At 35.2% G+C, this 27,092-nt stretch overlaps 1 protein-coding gene across 5 annotated transcripts in view; it reads right to left on the bottom strand.

Moving 5' to 3' along the window:
• Nucleotides 1-27,092, bottom strand: part of CNKSR2 (connector enhancer of kinase suppressor of Ras 2) — a 240,265-nt gene that overhangs the window by 137,341 nt on the left and 75,832 nt on the right. For all 5 annotated transcript variants that reach the window (XM_084869473.1, XM_084869471.1, XM_084869470.1 and 2 more), the window contains exons 5-6: nt 14,517-14,558; nt 4,092-4,211 (exon numbers count right to left, since the gene is read on the bottom strand). In XM_084869473.1, coding sequence (XP_084725599.1) covers nt 4,092-4,211; nt 14,517-14,558 — 162 coding nt within the window. The remainder of the gene's footprint in view (nt 1-4,091; nt 4,212-14,516; nt 14,559-27,092) is intronic.

Below are 27,092 nucleotides of genomic sequence, written 5' to 3' on the forward strand. Positions count from 1 at the left end.
ATACCAGAAACTTAAAAATGGCAATTGTAAGTGAAAGCAAGTATCTATTAGTTATAGGAATAGGCTTTCATCATTATTTATGCATAATTAAGTGTTATAGAATTTATACTAAAACTAATTTTTTCAGATGGATAAAAACGTTTAAATGCTTAAATAAAGAAAGACCTAACCATGTATACAGATTTCAATTATAGCAACTTCAAAGTTACGAGAAATAGAATGGAAATAAAGCACATTTTAAAAATGCTACAAATAATGAAGATATTTTGTTTTATGTAATACTTTCACTTCTAACTTCAATAAACCATTTTTTGTAACTGCTTTTAAAAATCAAAACTAATTTCTTCATCCTTTTGACCTCTCTCTGGGAGTACCAATGAGACAAAATGGCTAAAAATGAGGCACTAAAAGAAACAGAAGAAACAAGTTGCTTGGATGAGCTTTGAACTAGTCAACTTCTGATTAATGTAGATTCAAAAACTACATGTGATCACTTGTTCACCTCTGAGAAAGGGTGAAATAGCAAGAAAAAGTAATTCAAATGGCTCTTTTCTGGAACTGAGACAAATTTGTTTCCATTCAATGAAAATCTTCATCCTCCTCACCCCCGCCAAAACAAAACAAAACAAAAAAACACCACCAAACAAACAAACAAACAAACACACACACAATTAATTAATTCTGGAGCTTACTTGAACAGCTCCCTGTCTCCTGCTTGGCTTACCAAAATGACATTTACTTCACTATATCCCCAAACATTCGTTAGCCAATAGAAACCAAACCTCACAATCAAGTCAATGAAATAAGGAATATATGGAGAAAGTCCAAGTGCCTAAATAGCAAAAGAACTCTCTGAGGCCAAGGCTTCCCCAAAGATGACCCCAGCCCATAATATCCTTTATTTCCTCTTCAATCCAGCTGTTGGCTCTAATCTAGTTTAGATAAGTTTAGGTGTCATTTCCTTCTTTAATTTCCTGCTGATTGTTGTTTAAAAACATTTTAGAAACGAGTTCCATATTTTAAAATCATAAATAAGCATGCTCCCTACCATTCCTTATAATGGTCAGGACTCTCAAATCTAAGAAATCCTAGGAGATTTGACTAATTAGGCAGGAAGCTGATGAACAATCTATCCAGTTTATCAGTGAAAGAACAAAGCAGCTACCTTCTGCCTTTGTTTTGAAACTGGCAGAAGCCGTTCAGCAGATGTTTCTAAGCTAATTAAACTTCATTAAAGCTTGGTATTCTCCCACCGCTTTCTATTTCTTTCCTTCATTTACCATTTACACACTTCCTATGGCTAAGCACAAGCTAAATGTTACCAAAACCCTCAAATCTATTTATTCAAATGTGACTGAGTAAACTTAATTAAAAGTTGCTAATTTAAAAAATGAGATCATGTGAAATATTTAGTCATCTCCCCTTTAACATAAACAATAGGAAATAGTTTTGTAGTTAACACTTATGAATATTCAACATTTCAGTTTTTTCTTTTTCTCCATCTGAAATATCTTTCCAATGAAGTGCTACTGACTGTGCTTTAAAAAAGAGTCACTTGAGATAGGTCAAGCTTTAAAGTCACCCTCCTAAACTCTTCACACCTCCCCTAGCAATCCCAAGTTTATATATGGGATAATGGAATAAGCTTTATTCAGATGTACTTCATTTAATTTACTTGGATGGAAACCCTGCCTCTATTGTATGTTACCGGTATGTGACACAGGGTAAAGTGGAGAAGACCTGTGATTCCATTTTCTCCATTTGCTAAATGAGAAGAAAATCACCTACTGTATAGCGTTGTGAGGAAAATACCTGGGAAATGTTGAACACATTTCTTCCTTTTTGTCTTCTAGCTCTTTCCCAGACTATTTAACTGAATCCGTTTCTTGGCCTTTTATGTTTATGACTATTCCCAAGAGCAGATCTAGATTTACCCCTTTCAAATTTAAAAAATAAAAAGCCTGTCCAGAGCTATAACTTCATTTTAAAAAGTCAAGATTTCCTAAAGTCCATTAATTAGCATTCTGTTGACTCACTTCATGTAGCTATTTTCCTCTGTCCCCCATGATTTCGGTAGAAATTAGAGGAAAATAATCAGGTCTGTTCTCAGAACAATGCCATCCTTAGAACTGCAGGCTCATTAGAACCAGAGAAAGCTTTAAAGATGATCTAGACAGGGGAATATGGAGGCTGTGGAGGGAGGGGCCAAGCAGGGTTGCAGAGGATGGGCTGAGAACTGCCCCTGTGCCCACCGCAGCCTTGTCAAGGCCCACAGTTCCTTTCAAGGTGCACAAACTCGTGCACTGGGCCCCTAGTTAGTTCATAATTTCCCACTCTACAAATCATGTTTAGACAGCTTCTTTTCCTTCATAACAACTGAAAAGGGAGTTGTAGAAAGAAAAATCTTTAATACTATATAGGTTGAAAGATGCTTTAAATAAAACTAGACTAAAGGAATAGTAAGAATTTAAAATCATAAGTAATACTTCAAAAAAGTGTATAAATGTTCCAAATAAGCTCTTAAAACTAATTAAAGTTAGATATAAGACATAGGTTACAATGATGACACGCTTGCTGGTTATGTTTGATATGCTGCTTTCCATCATTCCAGGAAAACACCAATAAAAGCCACAGAAGCCTGAGGAACTACTATTATCCAAAAGTAAATTTCCAAATATCAGAAGAAAAGTCACTCTATAGAAGAGAAGGCTTCAAACTGAAAAATCACTGGTGGCCAATGAAGGGTTTGCCCTCTGAAAGAGTTGTACACATACATCTTTAATTAAAGAAGAAACACCGCATAAAAATTAAAGCTGCTTAAAGATCTTTAATAATATTTATTTTGAATTAAATTATTAATGCTAACTTCCAAGATATCTATTTTCTAAAATATCATTTATTGTATATACCCTTGGAAAATTTATCTATAGGTAAGAGGTTCTCCAGCCAGCTTCTTGTTTTTTTATTTTTTATTTTATTTATTTATTTATTTATTTATTTACATATTTTATTGATTTTTTTTGCCCCCATCCCTCCCACACATCCCCTTCCTCCCCAGAGTTTTATGTCCATTGATTGTACTTATATGCATGTATACAAGTCCTTTGGTTGATCTATTATCTCCCCCAGATCCTCCTCCCCTCCCCGCTGTAATTTGACAAACAGCTTGAAAAAAAAACAAAAAAACAACAAAAGCTGTTTTTTTGTTTTTTTTTCTTGTAACTGGCAGCAGACCTTTTGTAGTTGTCCATTGTCTCTGTCTCATTAATATTAATTGTATATGTTTTCTTTCTGAAGATTTAATGAAGAACTTTCCCTTGGGTTATATTTACAAACAATATACTTTTTATCCAGGTGAACAAAACATAGAAGATGACTACCTTTATATATAATAATAAAAGTGTAATATGCAACTTAGACTGGATGTCCTTCTAGATGACCTTCCGGACCTAGCTGGGGCTGCAAGGAAAGCCTGGGTCCAGGGTGCCAGAGGGAAACTAGTACCAGCAGCTGGGGGAAGGGAGGCTACTCTTGCACAAATTTTGTGCACCATGCCTCTAGTTATTATATAATTAAAAAAATGCATCTCATGGATGTTAGCCTAGTTTTGGCAAGATCCATCTTTTTACTCATCCTTATAGGAAATAATGGATGTGAGAGATAAAGAATATCACATTTGTTTAGTTTACCCACCCAAAGGGAACAGAGATCTATTAAAAGCAGAACAAACCAAAGCAAACAAACAAAATAACCACTTGCATGGGTGTGACAGTGTGGGTTTTATAAAACTCTTAAACTTCCTTTAAACCAACGAAACTTTGGTAGGATGTGAAAAAATGCAATAACAGCTAAATTATTACCAAAGTAAACAGGGTAATTCAGAAATCCCCATGTTTACTTTTCTTTCATTTCCATTTATCTTTATAAAACTTCTTATGACAAACTACCACTACCTTAGCTCCTTTAGAAAAATTACCGAAATGTTCAAAATGTGTTAAAATTCATGGATTTCCATATTCAGAAGCTGCTTTGCCCACATCTTTAGCTGTCCACTGATGGATGGTGGCTTTGAAAAACATGGTATCTCTTACCAGCCCTTCACTTGGTTTGATGTTTGCCAGCTGAATCACTTCCAGGTGGGCTGACTGTGAAACCAGAGGATCTGAAGACAGGGATATGATGTGGTCACAGACTCCAGAGAGAGTTTTACACTGAAAGCAAAAAAATAATAATAATAATAATTATATCTCTCTCTATATATATATGATAAAGAAATGTTGTAAGTAACACATTAATCACTTTTTGTTATAACTTTTTACAAGGAAAACTAAAACATTAACAGAACTTGGCATTTATTCCATTAAATCTATAGAAAGGTATTCAGGTAAAAAAATACATGCACACAATACGCTAAACTCTATAGAGGCCCAGTGCACAAAATTCATGCATGGGGGAGGGAGGAGTAGTGGTGTCCCTCAGCTCAGCCTGCGCCCTCTCCAATCTGGCACCCCTTGAGGGATGTCCGACTGCCCATTTATAATAATACCTCTGTTGCATATTTTGATGTATAGTTCTTGTATCCATAATCTTATCTAATAAAAGATTAATATGCAAATTGATATAAGAACTATACACAACAGAAGTATTATAAACGGGCAGTCGGACATTACTCTCACAATCCAGGACTGCTGGCTCCCAACTGCTTGCTTGCCTACTTTCCTGATTGCCCCTAACTGCTTCTGCCTGCCAACCTGATCACCCCCTATCCACTCCCATTCCAGCCTGATTGATGTCTAACTGCTCCCCTGCCAGCCTGTTTGCCCCCAACTTTCCTCTGCCGGCCTGGTCACCCCTAACTGCCCTCCCCTACAGGGTTGATCACACCAAACTGCCCTCCCTTGCAGGCCTGGTGCCGTCCAACTGCCCTCCCTTGCTTGCCTGATCACCCAAAACTGCCCTCCTTTGCAGGCCTGGCCCTTCCCAACTGCCCTCTCCTGCTGGCCATCTTGTTGTGGCCATCTTGTGTCCACATGGGGGCAGGATCTTTGACCACATGGGGGCAGCCATCTTGTGTGTTGGATTGATGGCCAATTTGCATATTACTCTTTTATTAGATAGGATAGAGGCCTCGTGCATGGGTGGGGGCCAACTGGTTTGCCCTAAAGGGTGTCCCAGATCAGGGTGGGGGTTCCCTTGGGGCATGGGGCAGCCTGAGTGAGGGGCCTATGGTGGTTTTCAGGCCAGCCATGCTCCCTGGAGACCCAAGTGGGTGCCCTGGTATCTGGAATTTATTTACCTTCTACAATTGAAACTTTGTAGCCTGGAGTAGAGCCAAGCCTTCTGCTTGCTCTGTGGCTGCCGCCATTTCTGTTTGGATTTGTTTACTTTCTATAATTGAAGCTTTGTAGCCTTGAGTGGAGGCTTAGGCTGACTAGGGCAGGTGGAAAGCTTGGCTTCTTCCATTGCTGGGGAAACCCAAAACTTCCTCCTTCTTTCTGGCTGCAGCCATCTTGGTTGGGGTTAATTTGCATACTCACTCTGATTGGCTGGTGGACATGGCTTGTGGGTGTAGCAGAGATATGGTCAATTTGCATATTACTCTTTTATTAGACAAGATTATGGATACAAGAACTATACATCAAAATATGCAACAGAGGTATTATTATATTTTAGTTCCATTATTTGATTCATCAGACCTAAAATGATTGTTTCTAAACAATCAAAGAACTTTTTAACAACCATCAAATTGAATTGAATTAAATAATTTTTAAAAATTTATGTATTTTATATTATGATCAGAATAGTTTAAAAAAAAAATTCAGCCAAGGCACAAGGAAGATGAGTCTTTCAAATCCACTAGATGAACTCCTCCTACTTATTCATCTAGACTTTCCTGTTTAAGGTTACCTTTGTATAAAGTTTCCCACCACCTCCAGGCAAAGTTTGGCACTCCTTCAATCCCGCTTTCTCAGCATCCTTTGAACAGTCTAAAATTGTATGATAACTACATTCTGAAGCCCTCTTGAACATGAACCGTGTCTTACTATTTCTGACTTCATTTCCTCCCCCCACTCCCACCTGCCACCCACATTAGGTAAACAGATCCTAGAACATATAAGGTAATTAATAAATATGAGTTGAATAAACTGAAGAGCAAATGAGCTTTAACAATGATTAGAGTGGCTTGCAGGAAAGAAGGCTAGTGCTTTAGTTAGGAGAAATCCAGTCATACTGATAAGAATAACAATAGATTTAAAATAAGATATCCATAATGGTATGATTAAGACTTGGAAATCTAAACTCATGAAGAAAGTGGAGCATTAGTGAATGAATCTTGGAATATACTATCCTAAATTATGCTGGCCCTCATATGCTTCACAGACACTCAATGTACTTAAAGAAGCCTGGTGTCCATCATTTGAAGGTTTTTTGTTTGTTTTTGACCTACTGTAGGAGGTGCTTTTCTTTTGTAGCAATCAAGATGTTATCTCCTATCCATCTCCAACACGTTACATTTGTTCTGTAACTACTGTATTACCCACTGTAAGGAAGACAGTTTCTTCCTCCTGTCATTACATTCTGTACTTGGACAATAGTTTCAGTCTGTACAGGGCTCAGCTTCTTCACAAGACAGGAATAGCCAGGCTAAATTTCCCTTCTTGCTTGCACTCCTGCTTTTTGCATCTGCTTTTCAAGGCTGTATTTTTATTGTGGCTATCAATCTCTAAAAGATAAATAGCTGGCACAGTAGAGAATCTGGGCTTAAAGACAGATGTGGGCAATCACCACATTGCTATTTTTAAAAAATATTTCTTTATTGATTAAGGTATTACTCACATTGCGAATTATTTGCTGTGTGACCATGAGAAGGTTATTTTATATCCTTGAGGCTCAGTTTCCTCATATAAAAAAATGAGGTATTAAAAATTACTTTTATGGTTTACATGACAAATCAGGATAGTGTACATTTCAAAAAGAGCCCTGCTATCAAAAGAAGACACCAGATAAATGCTTTTTATCTCCCCTATTGCTTTCTCTACCCTCTAAGGCAGGGGTCCTCAAACTTTTTAAAGTGGGGGCCAGATCATGGTCCCTCAGAGAGCTGGAGGGCCGGACTATATGAACTACTAATTCCTACTGTAACACCTCGGCTGCGCTCACTGCCCAAAAAACCTGGCGGGCAGGATCAGACTCCTCTGCTGGCCGCATGTGGCCCGCGGGCCGTAGTTTGAAGACCCCTGCTCTAAGGGCTCAATCCTTACTCCTGGGATGAATGATGTCATTATTCTTAATCCCATGACCCTGTTGACCAGCTTACAATGACCAGTAATCACACTGCATGGTCATTGATGGAGAGTTCACAGCTCTCTTCTCTCTCTCTCAGGCTCAAGTCTCATGCTTGCATATACAAATTACCTTGAAGAGCTGCTAACCACAGTGCCAACAGGAACATCTCCTTTTCCCATCCAAACAAGGAAGCCTACAGGGAAGTCACACCAGGTACTGCACTTAGCACTATGCTGTGCTGCTGCCATCTTGGAATTCTTGTTTTTGAACAAGGGGCTTGACATTTTCATTTTGCACGGGGTCTTGTCTATGATGTAGCCCATCCTGGAATCCCAGTCTTGGAGTGGTGTGTGTTTTTAACTCTTGAAAACATAAGCAGCAGCCATGGGAACAAGGACAGAATGGCAGCACTTTACATTTAAAAATTGGCTACAGTTCAAATTGCTGCTCTTTGACAGGAAGATAAACACTTTTGGTCATATTTAAATCTTTTAACTATTCATTTCCTCCCACATGTGGCTACATCTTCATCCTTATTTTCTCTTAATCTCAAGGGGGATATAACATTGTTAATTCCGAAGCGTTTTCATATAAGATACTTGGACTGCATAATAACCTGAAGGTTACTAATGTGTATGCTATCAAGGACCCTTTGTGGTTTCTACAAATGGAAGCATATTTCAAAAGAGTTCAATGTAGCAATAAATAGGAAGGTAATGGATGTATATAAATGGCTTAACATGTGTGCCTTACAACATTCAGGGCCTCATATAACACTGGTGATGAGCAGTAGTAGCCCTTCTATTCACACATTGGAAACACTTAGAAGTGATGTAGAAAAATAGGCCTTAATACTAGACTGTAAACATTTCTACAAAAAAATAAAATACCATTTAAATCTATTATATTAAGTTGCAAAACATTGTTTCAGAGTCCTCTTCTTGAGTAATTTTGTTTGCCAAATACCTGCTATATGCTACATCTGCTGGGAATACAAAAGACTTGTAAAACATTGACTTTACCAGCAAAGCTACCAGGATTTAATAGATTAAAGATCTTGGAAACTAATAACAGAAGGACTTAGAAAAGAAACCCCACTAGAACCCTGCTGTCTGTTTAGAGATAATGCACTAGAACCTTTTTATATTGCAGTATTTGGCACTTGACTAAATAAGCCAATTAGAAGGGGTATAAAATGGTCTGGCTTTATATGCTAATTCTATACTCATTACTGCAGCATACATCAAGACACTGCAGGAAACCACATTAAGACTGCAATGGCAAAGTTCCAGGGAAGTTATTTACCATGTTCTTATAAAAATTAAATGTGTGCATTCAATAAAATCATGTGATTCTATGTTGTTATCATTTTAAAACAAAGTGTTACCTACTGTTAACCTAATAGTATATTTTAGAAAAAGATAATTATTATACAAGAAAAATGCATTCTTTTTATTATTGCAAATTAACATCAATACTCTAGAGCACCTATCTGGCACAATGCTAAATACTTCATAGTCATTATCTCTTTCGTTTTTATAACAACTTCCTGAAGTAGGTATTTTTGAAAGAAAGGCTAAAAAAAATCTATCAAGGTTATTGCCTTGGTAAAAGAAATACTTGAATTCTTAATCATTATGCTTATTTCAATCCTTAAATCTCAACTTATTTATTATTCATTTTGTATTGTTGAAAATTCATGTCTGTATTAAATGGATATTATGTAATATTTAAACTACATAGTTTAATGAAATATAAGATGAGCCTTCTAATTTAGTATGCAGTTTAGATGAGGAGGAGTAAAACTGATACTGTGAAAGATAGTCTGGGGAAACTTAAAGCAATTTTAGCAGCAAAAGAACCACGCTCCTCTAGGAAAAAGATGACCAGTAACCACTCATATGAGGGAGATTCTTCTGCCATTTTTGCAATATTTATACCAAAAAATTTTACATTCGATTTATCTTAGTTCTAAAAATAGAATAAATAATATGAAACTAAAATTAAATCCTAGTAAATAATATGCCTTTAATAACACTAAGGGAAACACAAAATAGCAACGGTGTCATAACTGACCCTCTGGATTCTGTTATAATCTACCAAGATGGCAAAAAAATTAGTGATTGAATAATAGTAACAGACACGGTTGTCTAGGAATTAAGAACCTTTTAAAACAGAAGTATGTCACAGGTTGGATTTAATGGTATTATGATTTTCTCTCTCCAGTTTTTATATTAATTTCAAATATGAATCAATATAATGGATAGAGCACATTCTCAGAATGAGATGGAAAGTTTTCATATTCTGTTCTATATATAGGTACTATATTTTATATCTATTTGCATATATGTGTATGACTGCTTCGCCCAAATCTGAAAGTTCTAAAGGGAAAAAAAGATCTGAGCATAGCATGTTTAGTATAAAATAAATACTGACTTGAAAGAGTTGTAAAAACAACATTTAGTCTTTGTGGTGATTAAAAAACCAGCAATCCTATATTAATATATTAACCAGTAGCAACACATAGCATTCTTTCATTATCTCTGAACCTCATTCTTTCATTATCGCTGAATTTATCAGATACTACTTTTTAATTTTTAATTTAATTTTTAAAAAATTTTATTGCATTTACTAGGGTGACATTGGTTAATAAAGCTTAGAAGTTTCAGGTGTACAATTCTATAATACATACTTATTTATCTTCCGTATACCCTTTTATATCTCCCCACCCCATCTAGAAATCACCATATTGTTGTCTGTGTCTATGAGTGGTTGTTTTTTAATCCTTTCACCTTTTCCATCCAGCTGTCCAACCACCCTCCCCTCTAAAAGCTGTCAGTATATTTTCTGTATCTATGAGTTTATTTCTATTTTGTTTGTTAATTTTGTTCATTCAATAGCAACCCTATATTAATATATTAACCATAACAACAGATAGCATTATTTAATCATCTCCGAACATCATTAGTTTATTATTGCTGAATTTATAAGATACTACTTTTTACTATTTAGATGACAATGTGAAGCTTCAGCTATTTTATTTTTTAAATAAATAATATAATTCAGTATTACAAGTCATACAAGTCTGTGCCAATTTAGGATGACAATACTCTGTATTTGGTGAAAAACATTACATATTATAATATTGGAATATGTAATATTGTCAAATAATAAAAACTCTAGGTGATATAAGCCTCATTAGGAACTATAATATTCTTAGTATCTTAGTACTTACCAGATGATTGTGAAACTAGTAATGGTACACCTCTGATTATGATGTTTCACTAACAGGACACAGGGAATGAACAATTGTAGATAACAAAAGAGTGAAATTCACAAACAGAATTTAAACTGGTAGCCTGGCCCATGTGGTTCAGTTATTGAGCATTGACCCATTAACCAGGAGGTCACCGTTTGATTCCTGGTCAATTCACATGCCTGGGTTGTGGGCTTGGTCCCCAGTAGGGGGTGTGCAGGAGGCAGCCGATCAATGATTCTCTCTCATCATTGATGTTTCTATCTCTCCCTCTCCCTTCCTCTCTAAAATCAATAAAAATATATTTTTAAAAAGAATTTAAACTGGTATTCCAAAGTATTATTCTATATACATGTGCCCCAACACAAGAAGACTTTCTTGCTCATATAAGAAAAGAGAATTGATGGAGAAACAATTTTTTGAACTTAAAAACTAATATAATAGAATAAAGTTTCAATTTTAACTCAACATAAAAGTTATGTTACAGGGCAAAATTAAGAGTTTCAAGCAGCTTCAGAAAGCAATTGTAGTTGCAAATTAATAAAGATCGTGTGAATTTTGTTCCAACATTGCCTGGAAAACTCTGCAATCCCTTTAGGTTTCAAACTCTGATGGTGAGGGAAAACACAACAAAACAATTACCAAAATGAAAAGAAACCACCACCACCACTCCCACTGCAGTTATCTCTGCCCTTGCCACAGCCGCCGCCACTGCCACCACTGCCGCCACTGCCACCACCACCACCCCCCCACCCCACCACCACCATCACTTCATTAAGCAATTCATTCACTTAACAATTACTAAGTATCTGCTACATGATTCCAATGCCAACTACTATGTTCAAGGATTTCACAACCTGGGAGAGTATTTCTGGTAGCATATGTGGCTTTGTCATCAATGACATTAAGCATGCAGACCTTGTGTACCTGGTAATGGAAAAGAAGCAATACCACTTTAAAATAATAATCAGCTAGGAATGATGAGGTCAGTACCGATCAGTGAGAGACCATTAGTCAGCCCCAAATGTGTACCTACATTGATGAGCACGAAGTGGACCCTTGACAGTTGCAACTTACTTGCAAGTACTGCCCTGAGACATCTTGGTCGGATCTGAATTAAAAGTGGGACAGCAGGTATCACCATTCTGATTTCTCATAGGGAAGGAGCTGGAAACCAGAGCTGGATCTGGGAAAATCTCCATTCTATTTGCTTGCTTTATCAGGGTCAGGAAACAGAGCCAGGCAGGTTTGCAGTGGATCCCAGCCAGATGAGAGAGCACTCATTAGAGGGCACAATGCCTTTCAGGCTCAAGATTAACAAGGGTCTGGGCATCTTAGTAGCTCAACTAAAATGTAGGTCATTAGGAAGAGTATTTCATTTAACTTCCGATTCAAACAGCAGGAGTAAAGCAGTTCATTATCATTGGGTGAGCTTCTGGAAAATCCAGGCGCTATATATATAGTTTATGGGCAAGCGGGGAATGAAAAGCAGAGATCTGGGAGCAACATTTTCACTTACAGCTGAGAAATTCAAAGTTACCATCTGTGCTTTTATGGAGAAAAAAGCTAACCACACTGTGTCAGTTATGAATTTATTGGCTCTCAGCTGCAAATTCACCCTTCAGTGCTTGCTCTGTGATAATGGACAGGACTCTTTGTTTACAGTGAGCACAATGTTAAGTGTTTTGTCAGTAGAGGGCGGTGGGGGGACATCACAGGGGGGAAGGAGGCCTCTCCTTCACGTCTCCTTGTGCTGCATTTTGCTTTTTCTTGCTCCGGACGTACGGTCCATCAGTGATGCATGTGTGTGGGAAATCTAGTGGTCCCCGGATCATGTGGTCCCTCAGTGACCTCACAGCCTTATCCTGGGCTTAGTGACCACCATCTTGCGGCCCTCTCGGCCTCTTACCCACAGTTGCACCGCACTTGCTCTATGAGTCCTCCCAGCAGCATCACTTGCCTGTACCCCAGAAGACTGGTTCCTGCTTGCCTGGCCACTGAGGATCGGCTCTTGCTTAGGCAAGCAGTGAAGCTGCAACACTGCTGCTCCAATGAGTTCTGACATCAGCTCTGGGGATAGTGCCTTTCCTTTGGTACAGTCCTCGGGCCTGCTTTAGAGTCTTTACATATGTAGGAGTACTCTTCTTTCATAGTTTGATAATTAGTTAGCATAAACTTCCCTTGTTTGTTTCTGTGTGATTTCTGTCTCCAGACGAATTAAATTAATTTGTCGAAGAAATCTTTATATTTACAATGACTGTACGTGTAGTTAAAAAAAAAATTGGGTGTCTTTGATAATATAAAGAGTGGTCTCTTGCAGAAACTGGTTTGGCTCAGTGGATAGAGTGTCGGCCTGCGGACAGAAGGGTCCTGGGTTCAATTCCAATCAAGGGCATGTACCTTGGTTGCAGGCACATCCCCCGTAGGGGGCGTGTAGGAGGCAGCTGATTGATGATGACTCTCTCTCATTGATTTTTCTAACTCTATCTCTCTCCCTTCCTCTCTGTAAAAAGCAATAAAATATGTTAAAAAAAAAGAGTGGTCTCAGTTGATGACAATCCTTCAATTTATGTGGACACACTGCTTTCTACTGATTATGTGAGTTAGTCATCAAAGAATTATGGAATTTACCTTTAGAAACCACAAAAGCTGCAATCCTTCAACGTAATCAGAGAGGCTAATTTACTTCGTAAAGAGCTAGTTAAGTACCAGAATGGGGTCAGGACACCAAATCTTTTTAACTCTCAAATTTGGTGCACTTTCTACTACATTACTCTGCCTCTGACTCCCCAACAAAAACAAATAGTCTTTGAGAACAAGGACTGTACATTCAGAGTCAGTGTGAACATCAAAGCATTTAACAATGCGTAACATGTCCAGCAAATGTAATGCTAGCAAGAACACCAACATAAAGAACTCATATATTTTTTAAATGAAAAAAAAGATTAAATAGAATGGCTATGGAATAAAACAAATAGTTAACATGCTTCATTCCTACCTTTCCCCAGAGTCTTTGAATCTTGAGAAACACCCCAGAGAAGCCATTTCAGACCTTGTTTTTTTGGCAGACTTACTCTGCGCCATGGCCCTGCTGCTGCCATTAGTGTGCCTGCAACACTTGTCTACTTCAATAAACTCATGGGACAACACCTCATCTGGTTGTATTTTAGTCCTTTGCTACCATAATTTTACTATTCTGGAATTTAAGCTTTTCTTTACTTATATGGTAAATTTATTCAAATACATTTTTTCAAAAGGGTACTTAATGACCCTTCAGTTCTCAGGCTGACACTCCAACCATTGATCACACTGGCCAAGGCCTAAGTGAATATATTGCAGACATTTCTAAACGTCTTCAGTGTTATATATAATTTCACTCGTTTCTAATAGAGGTGAAGAAGTAACAAGGGCATATGAGCATCAACCAAGACATGGATGTCCAAAGAAAAGCAGCCAAATGTGCATTAACAAGAAATAATATGCCTTTCTGCAAAGTATGATGTACTCACAATTATATCTACTAATAAAATATCTGCAAAGTCACTGATTTATTTAACAAATATTGCCAAATTAAATTTGTGTGGTGAGTACAGAATCAGAGCAAAGGCAGTTTGATGACGGTATGAGTTATTTCATACAAATGATGATAGTGGTGAATTATCCCTGTTAAACAATTTTCTTAAGTCTCTCGTCAAAAATCAACCATGAAAAATTCTGGTTTAAGTTCTCTTTTCTCTAGATTCTTTATTTTACTATACTCCAACCCTGCTGCATCCTAAATATTGTACATATTTTCTATTAAGATACAATACAGTAATTATAAATAATATAACCTGTTATGTTTTGATTCTTTTGAACTTTTTCTATGAAATATACAGGGTTCACTTTTTTATAGATTGTAGATTTTTATTAATTACTGTTAAACAAAGAAATATTTTCTAATGAAGATGATAATAAATCCAAGTATACTTACCACATGAAGGATTTTATTTTCTGTTTCATATACAGTACAATCCTAAAAATAGAAACATACACATTAACTTTGAGAAAAATCAAGCATTCATCTTAAAATACTTTATGAATTACACTACAATTTGAAAAAAATATTAACAATTCAAGCAAAAGGAGCAATAATGGAAAAAATCTGGAATACTATATCACAACATATCAATAGTTGTTAGCTCTGGTAGTCAGTTACAGGGATTTTCTCAATTTTGCTTGTGTATTTTCTTCAGTTTAGTTTATTTTTTATTTATTGATTGATTGATGAGAAAGAGAAACATCAATTTCTTGTTCCACTTATTTATAATTTAACTAATGTTAAACATTAAATAATTTACATTAAATAGTTGCAAAACAATGATTGGAAAGTTATTGTAACCATTTTCTATTTAAACTTTTAGATGTGATAAATGTATTTTTTGAAATACTTCCAACATTTCAAATACTTACTATAGACTGGAACATTAAGAAAAACACTCATTTATTTCAATATCAAAATCTCAAAAATACATTTAGATTTGCAACTATTGTAAGGTATTTAATATACTTTACATTATGTATTAGAATTGATACATGCTACTAATAAATGCCAAGTTTATAGTTCTTGCCTAAATTTGATTCCCTGAAATTATTTTAAAAATTATTTTTAAAAAATCACCATTGTCTTTTTACCTGCAATTGATACACTCACAATAAAGTGGTAACATAGCAAAGTGATCTCTGTTTAGAAACTTCTCATATCTATGGCTCTGTTTTTTCCAAGGAATTTATGAAATAGGCACCATATTAGTAGAAACTTAGGGTGTTATGAGAATTAAATGAAAAAAAGAGATAAATGACTTAGCACAGTATTTGACATACAATAAATGATAAATATATTTTAACTATTAATTACTACATCTTTATTTAAAAATTTAAACTAACCTTTATTTCAAAATATAAAGTCAATTATTTGACTAATTTTGAAAAAATATCCATCTTCTATAGTACTGCATATTTCAAGAAATAATTGTCCTTTTTATTTTCCCTCTTGAACTTAATTTTAACAAAAAGGAATCTGGTTCAGCATAGTTTTTCATGATGCCATTTCACCATAATACCTTGTCAGACCAAGTACATATTCTTATCAGGGGCAGAAATTTTAAAGTTACATTTAGATCTGATTCATTCCCCAAACTAATATAAATGTTTACGGACTGGGCCTTGCCATTCTGAAGAGTTCTTATGCCAAAAGAGAAGTTTGTTACAAAAGTAAAGCTTGCCAGAGGAAGCTACCAGTATATAGACAGTACCAGTACCTGTCTATATACTGACATAATGCCAACTCTTAATAATTATGAATTATGTACAGAGGAGCCAAGTTGTAGATAAAACATTTATATTTTCAAAGTACATTTGTTCTCTCATCTGCATTTGAAGGGGCCAATTTTACAAAATTGACTTCAAACACAATTACACTGGGAAGAGATGATTTGAAAAAAGCTGGGCAGTCATCCAGTTTCCCTATACTGTCTCTATAGCTAGCTTCAGCTGAAATGGATGCGAGTTTCATTCTTTACCTGCCTTCCTAGAATCAGACAATATGATTAAATATTCAAACCTCATAGTGATTCTCAAGGAGAAAAGTAAATATTATCTAAATGTATGTCCTGCTAATGACATAATAATCACATAGAATATTTCAAGTATCTTCAAAATATAATATTTTACTTGCACATCCCTAATGTAATACAACAAAAGGAACTGTGTGACAAAATCTTACACTATTTTTAGCAATCATATTATTTGTTGGTAGTACTGTTGTTATTCTATTATTTTGTTAAAACTGCTGTGTTTTACAGGATGAAGCAATTGAACAATGTGATACTATCATTCTTCGTGTCATTGATAAGTAGTTTTAGCAGGGAGAAAACAGGTACATATATAAAAAGTAAAACCCCTAGAGTCTCTTGATGTGTTATGTATGCATATATGTATAAGTTTTTCTTAGTTTTGCCCACTGAAAAAGCATAGAAATGATGGCTAACATAGTAATAAATAAACTCTCCACAGCTAGTGATCCTCAATGCCACTTCCAAGGCCTTCTTGGAAAATGGTTGATTCTTCTCTGGGATAGGAAATGTACAAGATGAGTTTGGATTATATTGTGACACAAGATAGAAAGTCATTAAAGACTATATGTGGATTGTGTCAGTAGGACTGAGAAGTCACTATGAAGAGGTTCTCTGCTGGAAACTGATTATTGTCAACAACCTCCATTGCTAGAAGGTCAGAGCTAGTTTGCTCACTGTTTTAGTTCATTGCTCTGAAAGGTCAGAGCCAGTGCACTCACTGTTCAGTTGAAGCATTATTAGTTGACTACTCTGAAAGGTCAGAGCTAGTTCCCTCACTGTTTAGTTGAAACACTGTTAGCTTAAGCAGTCTCCACCTGTTGCCTTATGTAAATCTCTGTTATTGGAGTTTCCTTCCCAAGGGCTATGGGTGTATCCCATAGTCTCAATAAAAGGGATACTAGGCCAGAGCAGGGGTAGTCCTCCCACTAGAGGTGGGCTCCCACTTGGCCCCCAATATCGCCAAATTAATACATTTTCTAGTCTCTTTTCCAGAACCCAAACCCTGAACTACGTGGTTCATGAAAGGGATTCCCATAGTTCTCACTGGCCAAAGATGGAGCAATTTGAACATCTAAAAGGATAAAGCTGCAATGGATGAAACAGTAAATATGATTAAATATTAAATATACTAATATGTCTGATGCTAAATTTTAGATATATTAAATATATACAAGTATTTTTTATAATTTAATGACATTGAATAATTGAATGAGTTGGACGATGTATAATAGATGTACTTTTCTTTTTTTAAATATGTTTTTATTGATTTTAGAGCGGAAGGGAAAGTGAGAGAGATATAAACATCAATGACAGGAGGGAATCATTCATTTACATGACTGTACGTGTAGTTGCCTCTTGCACACCCCCTACTGGGGATCAAGCCCACAACCCAGGCAGTGCCCTGACTGGGAATTGAACTGTGACCTCCTGGTTCATGGATCAATGTTCAACCACTGGGCAATAGATGTACTTTTCTTCTTAGTTCAACAAATATTAATCAATTGGGCTAAGGATATAAAAATGAATAAAATGTGACTCCTGACTTAGGGAATTGAAGTTTAAGGAGATAGGCATTTACAAAATAAGTTTAAATATGTAGAATTCCAAAGTCTTCATGCAGTTTTATGTTTTAATACCTTTATAAGTATAAATGTCACACAAGTATACAAATCAATGTGTGAAAAGTAAATCTAAATTTTAAAAAGATTAATATATTTCTTATTAAAACAACATGACCACTGTGTTGTGCTGTAAGTTGCTCAAGTTAAATGCCAAACTTTATAAAAACTTGAATCAGATCTTGGTCCTCAGTGACTAAAAGGACTGCATTTATAATCCTAACCATATAATTATTCAAAGAATGAAGCACTGATGCATGCTTGACAAAGTCTAAGGGAGACATATCAGGTGACTGAGATGGTTGAGTTTTTCCATAGGTCTAAAATACTGTCACATACCCAGTGCCAATAAATTCAATAAAAAGAAAAAACAGAAACAAAAACCCATATACTGATGTTAAAATTAAAAACTTATTTGAGATAAACAAAACTAAATAATAAAAAATTGAAATAATTTGATTTTCAAATCCTGTTTGTAGTATATTTATATGTGGGAAGTTATTAAAACTTAAATCTGCATAAGACTTTTGGGACACCCACAATTACTATAATAAAGGCAGGTTCATAGGGCTAGGGTTACAGATGAAGATATAACTTACTGTCTTTAAAAAAAATCTAGATAGTTGGTTTTTAATTTGGTCTTGAAAAAAATAGGTCTTGAGGGGGAAAAAAGAGGCATTATTACAAAAGCAATGGAATTACACTCAAACACAGCTATTGCAGTAATTTTCAGATTTTAGTTCTGTATATATGTAAGAATCACTTGGGGAGTAGGTGAAAATGCAAATCTCAGGTTTATCCCCAGAAATACAGATTTAGTAGATTCACAGTGAAGGCCCCCAAGATAATTTTGATAAAGATAGTTTGAAAAATAATATTTTATAGGACATGTTATAGAATGCCAAATCAAATCAAACAAACATGATCAAACATATAGAATAAATAAAACTGTAAATGGATTTAACAATAGTATGTATCTGAGGGTTCACCCTAAACAGTTCTTAGCTCCTTATTCAGAGCTATGTGTTTTAATTACACAGTCCCCAAATTTGTTGATTGGTGATTTTACTTCTACCCTGTTTCCCAAAAATAAGACAGGGTCTTATATTAATTTTTGCTCCCAAAGATGCGCTAGGTCTTATTTTCAAAAGATGTCTTATTTTTCCATGAAGAAGAATACGGTACACATTTATTGTTAAATGAAAATAAAGGAAATTTATTACCTGTATACGGTACGGTAGTACGGTAGTTGTCAACACAAACCAGACAAACTGTGAATCCTACAGTATCAAGAATTTACTCATTTATTCAATGACAATCATATCATCTTCTGGAATATCATCATAACAATCCAATTCCTGAATTTCCTGGTGAATTTCTCGTGACTCCATTTCTTTCAGAATCAGTGGACCAAATCTCTCATGTTTAGCCTAGGGGGGCCTTATTTTCGGGGGGGTGCCTTATATTTCACTCAGAAGGAAACCTGAGAGTACTTCTTATTTTCGGAGGATGTTTTATTTTCGGGGAAACACGGTAGTAAACTTTCTTCCTTTAGTAGCTAACTACTTTAAATTAAGTGCTTCTACTTGACTGCATTTCTACTTTTATTCAGCCACATTGCCCTGTTTGTTTATGAAAGCCACAGGCTTTCACAAAGGGCAGGGCATAGCATAATAAGAACAAAACAACAAAGTGGAACAATAAAAAGTGCATATTAACCTGCTGCTATGTATTAGGAAGAAGAATAGGAAATGACTATGTTCTATTTAGGGAAGGTATACTTTTATGGAGTTCATTTTATAATGCTAAATATTTAAATAGCCCTAGGTACTTTGGGGATTCATCTTATTAGGAAGTTATTTTATTTCCATCAAAATGCAATTTTAAAATATTTGCTTTTCAAATGTGGGTTTTATTAATATTTACGGTCAAATCCTTCCCCAAAAGATCATACCCTAAGTCTTAAAAAGAAAAGGGCACTGAATATGAAGAAATCTACATTTTATGAACCTATTCATGCTATGGAAAGGTACACCTCTGACGTTCTAGTTATTTTTAGGTTAGGATTAAATTTAGATTTTAAAATTGGATTTAGAGCTAAGCCACTATATACTCCCTAGAGTTCTCTTCAGTAGCTCATGCTGTCCTTTACAATACATGCAGAATAACACTTGCATTTTTTCTTTACCCTTCCATATAATGCTTCTACAAATCATGTGATGCACATTTAAATGCACCAAATTCCTAATAAGACAATATCCATAAAAATCAGGAATGTGTCTTCAATTTTTATTACTTTCTTAGAAAATAAGCATGCACCTAAACTCGCCCACAGATGAGCTATATGCCCACACAGGATCATGATCAGTTATCTTTTCTGTGAAACTATTATGTAATTGTTACACTGAAGAGAATACATAGAAAATTGCTTTGGCAACAAGCTTTAAGCACCTGGGGGTCATAATGCTCAATTCAAGTAATATTACTTATCAACTGTATCTATCTATCTATCTATCTATCTATTCATAAAACAATACATAAGTTATTAACATTGAATGCATAGAGTGAAGTAAACCAGTGTATGTCTAATGCAATATACAATTATATTTCATGAAACTTTATAATTATAAATGCTATATAATTTTCATCTGTCTCTTTTTAGTATATATTATAGTATAGTTGTACAATTAATATAAAATACTGTTTTGCTTATAAGTAATATTTAAATGATTCACCTATGCAAACCTTTGATAATGGTATCTGCATATAGAATACTTCACATGTTCAATTAGTAAGCTTTCAAAATATCTTCATATGGTTATGTCGTTAACCTGTAATGAGTTACTGTTATATTCTCATTCATTCATCCATTCAGTCAAATCACAATTCCATTCACCAAAAAGGTTTTTTGGGTATCTTTTAAATGCAATTTACTATTAGGCACTACTGGATGATAAAATATAAATTAAGCTTGGTCCCTGGAGATCATAATTTCATTATTTAGTGGAGAAAAAAACATTCAACTGCTAATACAAAATAGTTAATATAAATGCTAACAGAATATTCCATAAAAAGGAGATAAATTCTGACTTGTTAACTCTGGAATGACCTTATGGAAGAGATATATTTTTTTTAAAAAATATATATATTTTATTGATATTTTACAGAGAGGAAGGGAGAGAGATAGAGAGCTAGAAATGTCGATGAGAGAGAAACATCGACCAGCTGCCTCTTGCACACCCGCTACCGGAGATGTGCCCGCAACCAAGGTACATGCCCTTGACCGGAATCGAACCCGGGACCTTTCAGTCCGCAGACCGACGCTCTACCACTGAGCCAAACCGGTTTTGGCTGGAAGAGATATTTTAGCTGGCATTAAATAGTTTTGAAGTCTGGAGATTGGTGGTCCACAGTCCAGACAATTTTAGATTGTGCAAACACATGGACAAAGGCACAACCAAAGGACTTGTATGCATGCATATTAGCATAGCCAATGGACACAGACCCTGTGGTGGTGGGGGTTTGTCCTGGGGGGGGGGGTGGCTGAGGGAGTCAATCGGAGAAAAAGGAGATATATCTAATACTTTAAACAATAAAAAAAGTAAGGAGACTATTTGGCCAGAGCATAGGTTAAGTGGGATAGATATAGTGGGAAGGAAAGCCTAGACAGTAATGTGCAGTCATTTAGTGGAGAACTACCAATGCTAGACTGGAGAAATGTTTATTAGTTTTAAAGTAAATAGGATTTTAATTTTTTCTGTAACGTTCTATTTTGGAGCTCCTTTCCACTAGGATAACAAAAACTTATCTCAGCCAATTAATGATTTCTTGTGACTTTCCTTCATGAGGGGTTAGTCAGTGTAGCTAACCTAGCGCCATGGTGCTTAATAGCAATGTGAAAGGTGACTGTGCTGGGGTGGGAGTGGAGTTCAAACTCTCTGGTCTAACAACTCCCATTGCTATTTCTTGTTAACTTATCTCATGTTCCTTTCCTCTTTTCCTCTCCTTTAGTTACAAGAGTAACTTTGATGCTATGTCTCAGACAGGGAATCTAAGTAAAGGTGCGCTGTCTTCTGAAACATGCCGTGTAAACATTTCATCCCAAAGGAAGATGGAAAAGTGTGCATTTTACTCTGATACATTTTGCTCACAGGTATTTCAATGTGGGAAGTATGTGATCAAAGGGATGTTTTATGAAAATGATGGGGAAGAAATTGAGGATTTAGAATGGAGAAAAACTGGAGGTAAGATCAGTCAGAATACTCTTTCATTAGAAAATATGTATGTAATTAGGGCTTGAACTAAGGTTATGAAGGTGGAAGAGGAGATGAGAAGAGTTGGATGACATACACATAGCCAGGAATGAGAGAACGGGGCAACTGATTCATTAGTACAGAGAATCATAGAGAGGCAGAAATTAAACATTACTCCAGGGATTCAAGGCTCAGCAAATGGACAAATGATGTAATAGATACAGTAGGAGGAGAGAATTTGGAAATAATAAAATAATTTTGGGAATATGAAATTAGAAGTGGCTGAGAGGACATATTACACAAAGTTGTCTAGCAAGCAGCTGAAAACACTGAACTAGATCTAAAATAGAGCCAAATGTGGGAGATATTGACAGTTAAAGGTACAAGAAAAACAACACATTCCTAAGAAAAAAGTAATTTTAGTGAGAAGATAGCTGAGAACAAAGCTCCGACAATGCTTATGTTTAGGAGCCAAATGGAAGAAGAATAGTTGCGTGGCCAGGCATAAATGGAGAAAGTAATGTTCCAGACACATATCTAATAAGACTTTTAGCAATAACAGAGTTACAATAATATGCTCTATTTCTGTGCTGCCTAATTGGGTAGCCATTAGACACATATGGCTATTGAGTATTTAAAATGTGGCTAGTGCAAAAGAGACAGAATTTGTAATTTTATTTAATTTTAATTAACTTCAATTTACATTTCAATTGCCACATGCAGCTAGTATTTACCACTTTAGACAGTAGTACAGGCCTAGAGAATTATACTAAAGTCTATTCAAAATGGGAAGACATTTAGCAACCATTTCAAACAATTAACATTAAAAGCAATATCTGGGAAGAAAATGAAGGAATTTAGTTCTCAGGTATTAACCAGATGCTTTTTTTCCCTTTCAGCAAAGAGCAAATTCCAGTATATAATGACATCTATAGTAGCAGCACAGTACCATGAAACCAGTTCTCTCTGAAAGGATAATAGATAGGAAAAAGTCACGAAAAGATACTCAAAGCATCTACTACATAGCTTTGTGGGCATACAGAAAACAGTTCCAGGGAGAAAACATTTGCAATGGATAAAAGGTATCAGTCCAAACTAATTTTATATTCATTAAAGACTGAAAGCTGTCTGCGTATCTTGAGTGCAAAGAAGAACATCCATGGTGAATAGACAGGCGTCAGCAGTCTTCTTGAATATGAAATCAAAATGCAATTGTTTAACAAGCTAGAAGTAGAATCACCCCACAAAGACTTCCTTGGCAATCCCTTCACCATTTTGACAGCCTCAATGAACATAAACTTGTTAGTGGTCATGCTGTTGTTTTGGAAATGAGAGGAGCAAAGCTCATGGTATCTATTGAAATAATAATAAAAAGAAACCTTTTTTTTTTAAAAATAAAAAGAATAAGCTTAAGATTTTAATTAAGTTAAATAAGGTTATGAATTGTAACAAAATGAGCAATAAATAAAGAATTGGATGAGAATGTGGGTGGGCATGACCTTAAAGGCCTATAGTCTTTGTGTCTGTGAACATATTCACATTGTTCTGTACCTTGCATCACATCCCTGTTCAGAATTCTACTTCCTCTCCCCCAGAAAGCCATCTAAACTGAAGCACCCATTTAGCTCTAATCACTCGTCTTTCGGTTGAAAATAAAAGATTTATATCCAGATAGTCGGATGGGTGTGAGATGGGTGTGGAAACTAATCTTTTAGCACATAGAGACGTGTGGGGTGCAGGCAGAAGTGAGGCTGATTGATTTTTCAACAACCAAATGGCTCTCTAACATATCCAAAACCACTGAGGCTTTTCAAAATTGAACTGTGAAAAGGGATAAAAAGTAAAAATGTCAATTCAAGGTACAAATGGCAAGAAAACTCATTAGAGTGAGTCTGTGATCCCTGTAACTTTAATAGCTTTGTTTTAACGACCTAAAGAGGCAGTGAGCTAATCCCCATTATGAACTAAATTTGTTTATTCTGCCTGTCATGAGTTAAGACTTAAATGGTTTTGAATGGCCCATCTGATAACTAACTGTACATATTTCATGCTTCCATCCGTTATCTATTTGTTAGTCGTATTCTCTCCCATTAGACTGCCAATATTTTGGGAAAGAAGAAACTATATTCAGCACCACTGTCTCTTTAATTTCTCAAGGTGCCCTATACACTCTATAAACATAATATGAATTTATCAGTTATCATTTTTATTCAATTCTCTATTTTCACATTCTATCATAAACATTTTATACTGGTTTTACAGATGAGGTATAAAAATGAAACCTGTAAAGCCATATTTTTTATTTTTTAAATGTCTTTATTGATTAAGGTGTTATATATGTGTCCTTATTCCCCCATTACCTCCCCATCCCCTCACTAATGCCCTCACCCCCCTGTTGTCTGTGTCCATTGGTTAGGTAAAGCCATATTTTTTAGAAACAAAACTTTTAATTTCTGAATAAATTAGTATAGTACATTTAGTTTCTTCGCACTTTTATTTTGTACAAAAATAAACTGAGTTTCACAGTTTTAAAATAATTTTAAATGTGTTTTCTTTTAAACGTAATTTGTATGATCCAGCAGATATTTTCAATAAAATATTTGAAACTTTCTCTGCGTGAAGATTCATACTATGTAAAAGATATAAAAAATTTTATATGCATACAATGAAACTAACAATTCTTTGTAATAAAAACCCCCTCTCTAGCTGTTCTTAAGATATTCAAGGTATTTATTATAATGGCCATCTAATATATTATCAGGGAAAGAAAAATCTGTATAGCATATGATTGTCTATCCACTATGCTGTACACCTGAAACGAATACAAAATAATATTGAAATGTAAACTGTGTTGAAAAATAAAATTTAAAAAAGAAAACCTATGTGTAGCCGGTGTGGTTCATGGTTGAGCTGTGACCTAAGAACCAAGAGGTCACCAGTTCAATTCCTGGTCAGTGCACATGTTAGGGTTGCAGGCTCGATCCCCAGTAAAGGGGTATGCAAGAGGCAGCCAATCGATGTTGATGTTTCTCTCTCTCTCATCAATGTTTCTATCTCTCTATTCTTCTCGCTTCCTCTCTCTCTAAAATAAAATAAAAAAAAACCACATTTAAAACAAATTTTTAAAGAAAACATATAGGGTGTAAATGATGAGTGACAATTTTTCCCTTGTGATAAATTCAAATAAAGAGTTCAAGTAAAGATAAATACCATGCCCTGTTATAAATAAAAATGTAAACTGAACACTAATTCTTCAATTCAAAATCATCCACTTGGCTGCCACACAATAAATAGAAGTTATGGTATATTTGAAACAAATTTCAAGTAGTAGTTAAAAATTCCTCACCCCATATTATCTTAGTCCCTTTTATCTATTTAGATTGCATTTTCTTGGACAAAAAATGGAACAATTTTTCTCAGTAACTGCAACATTTAAAAAGTGCCATTTATATGAAAAGATACTTAAACGATAATAGTTAATTGTCCAAATAAAAGTACTAGCTTAAATCTAGGCTTATTTTGGTCTACCTTCAAAAGAAATACTACACAGAATCAGTATCATTTAGGGGTTCTTAGTAGTAATACTGAGTGATTATGAGGCAGAATTTTAGGCTCTGAAAAAATTCTAGAGGTTTTCCCCACTGCCACCAAACCTACCATCCATATTCCAGTAAGTTATACTTAAAATACCAAGGGACACATACACATGCATATAAAAATGCTATTGAGATTCTTCAAACTTAATCTTTACCAAGCTTTTTCTTCATTTAAAATTTTCCACATAATTTTATTGCCTCTTTCCTTATATTCAAATAAATATTGCTGTCCTTAACATCCTAATATAATGCCATACTAGAATTCTTAATAGATTCATGGTTGTGGCAAACTTTTATTATGATTTCTAAATATATACTTCCTTTTTTAAAGGTAAAAGTAAACTTCCTTGAGCCACTAAAATCTACCATGGATATGTGATTTACGTTGTCAAATGAAATGCGAGCAGAAATGCTGTCTCATTTCTATGCAGAAACTTTAAGAAGCAGTGCATAATTCACCATGCTTTTTGCCCTCTGCCATGATGACCAGCAGTGTTCAATAAAAGACTGTTCTGGAATATTCACCCCCTTTCCTCCCAGTGTAATCCTAGTATCTGACAGCATACAAAAGAGAACTAAGTATATGATAGACATGCTTGCTTGGTTGGAATATGAACACCTTTCTAAACAGGATGGGGTCTTCTGAAGCAATGAGTTCTCTATTAAGTTTCAATGGGAGCGATTTCAGGATGTGTCACTTAGGGAATGGCAAGGGAGGTCACCTTTGATTCTATTTTCATTCAGAAAGGAGCACATTCATTTAAAGTAAGTAGCTAACTTTAGACTTGGAAATGCTGAAAGCCAGAAGCATAAAAATAAATGTATTTAATAAAATACTATAATAGCCATATCAGAAGTCTACATAAAAAAGAGGCTGCTCTGGGCTCTGAAGTGAAGAATATGTAGAGTAGAGCTATAGTAACCCAGGATGGACATGAAGCATGGGCACTGAACACGAGTGTTATTATAAGCCCGTAATATTTTCAAGTTGTTTTATTACTGTAGCATACTATAACTTACCTTAACTGATACAATCCTAAACCAAATAAAAGCAGAAAAAAATAAAATACATATGCAAATGAAGCCCTGAGTTAATGCAATAACTATTCCAGGAATTTTACATGCTGTATCTCTTCATTCTAGGAATTATGAGTTCTACCTTTTAGAGGTGTTGTATCACTCCTCACACATTATAATTTATAATCAACCTCAGATTGCATTCTGCTACCTTGATGTAAATCTAGTCTTTTCCCATCTTGTATTTGCAGATAATTTTGCTTCATTTTATAAGAATAATTTATGCTTATTTGTCCTAATTACTTAAATCTGCCTGGTTCTTCAACATGCCTGTTAATTAAAATTTCAAATAATTATTTCACTTGTATTAGGGTGCATCTGAATTACCTAACTGATACTTGTGGTCATCCTAACCCAACTCAAGGGGCATGTGTTATTAAAAACTTACT

The sequence above is a fragment of the Pipistrellus hanaki genome, assembly GCF_964339955.1.
Source record: "Pipistrellus hanaki genome assembly, chromosome: X".
NCBI lineage: Eukaryota > Metazoa > Chordata > Mammalia > Chiroptera > Vespertilionidae > Pipistrellus > Pipistrellus hanaki.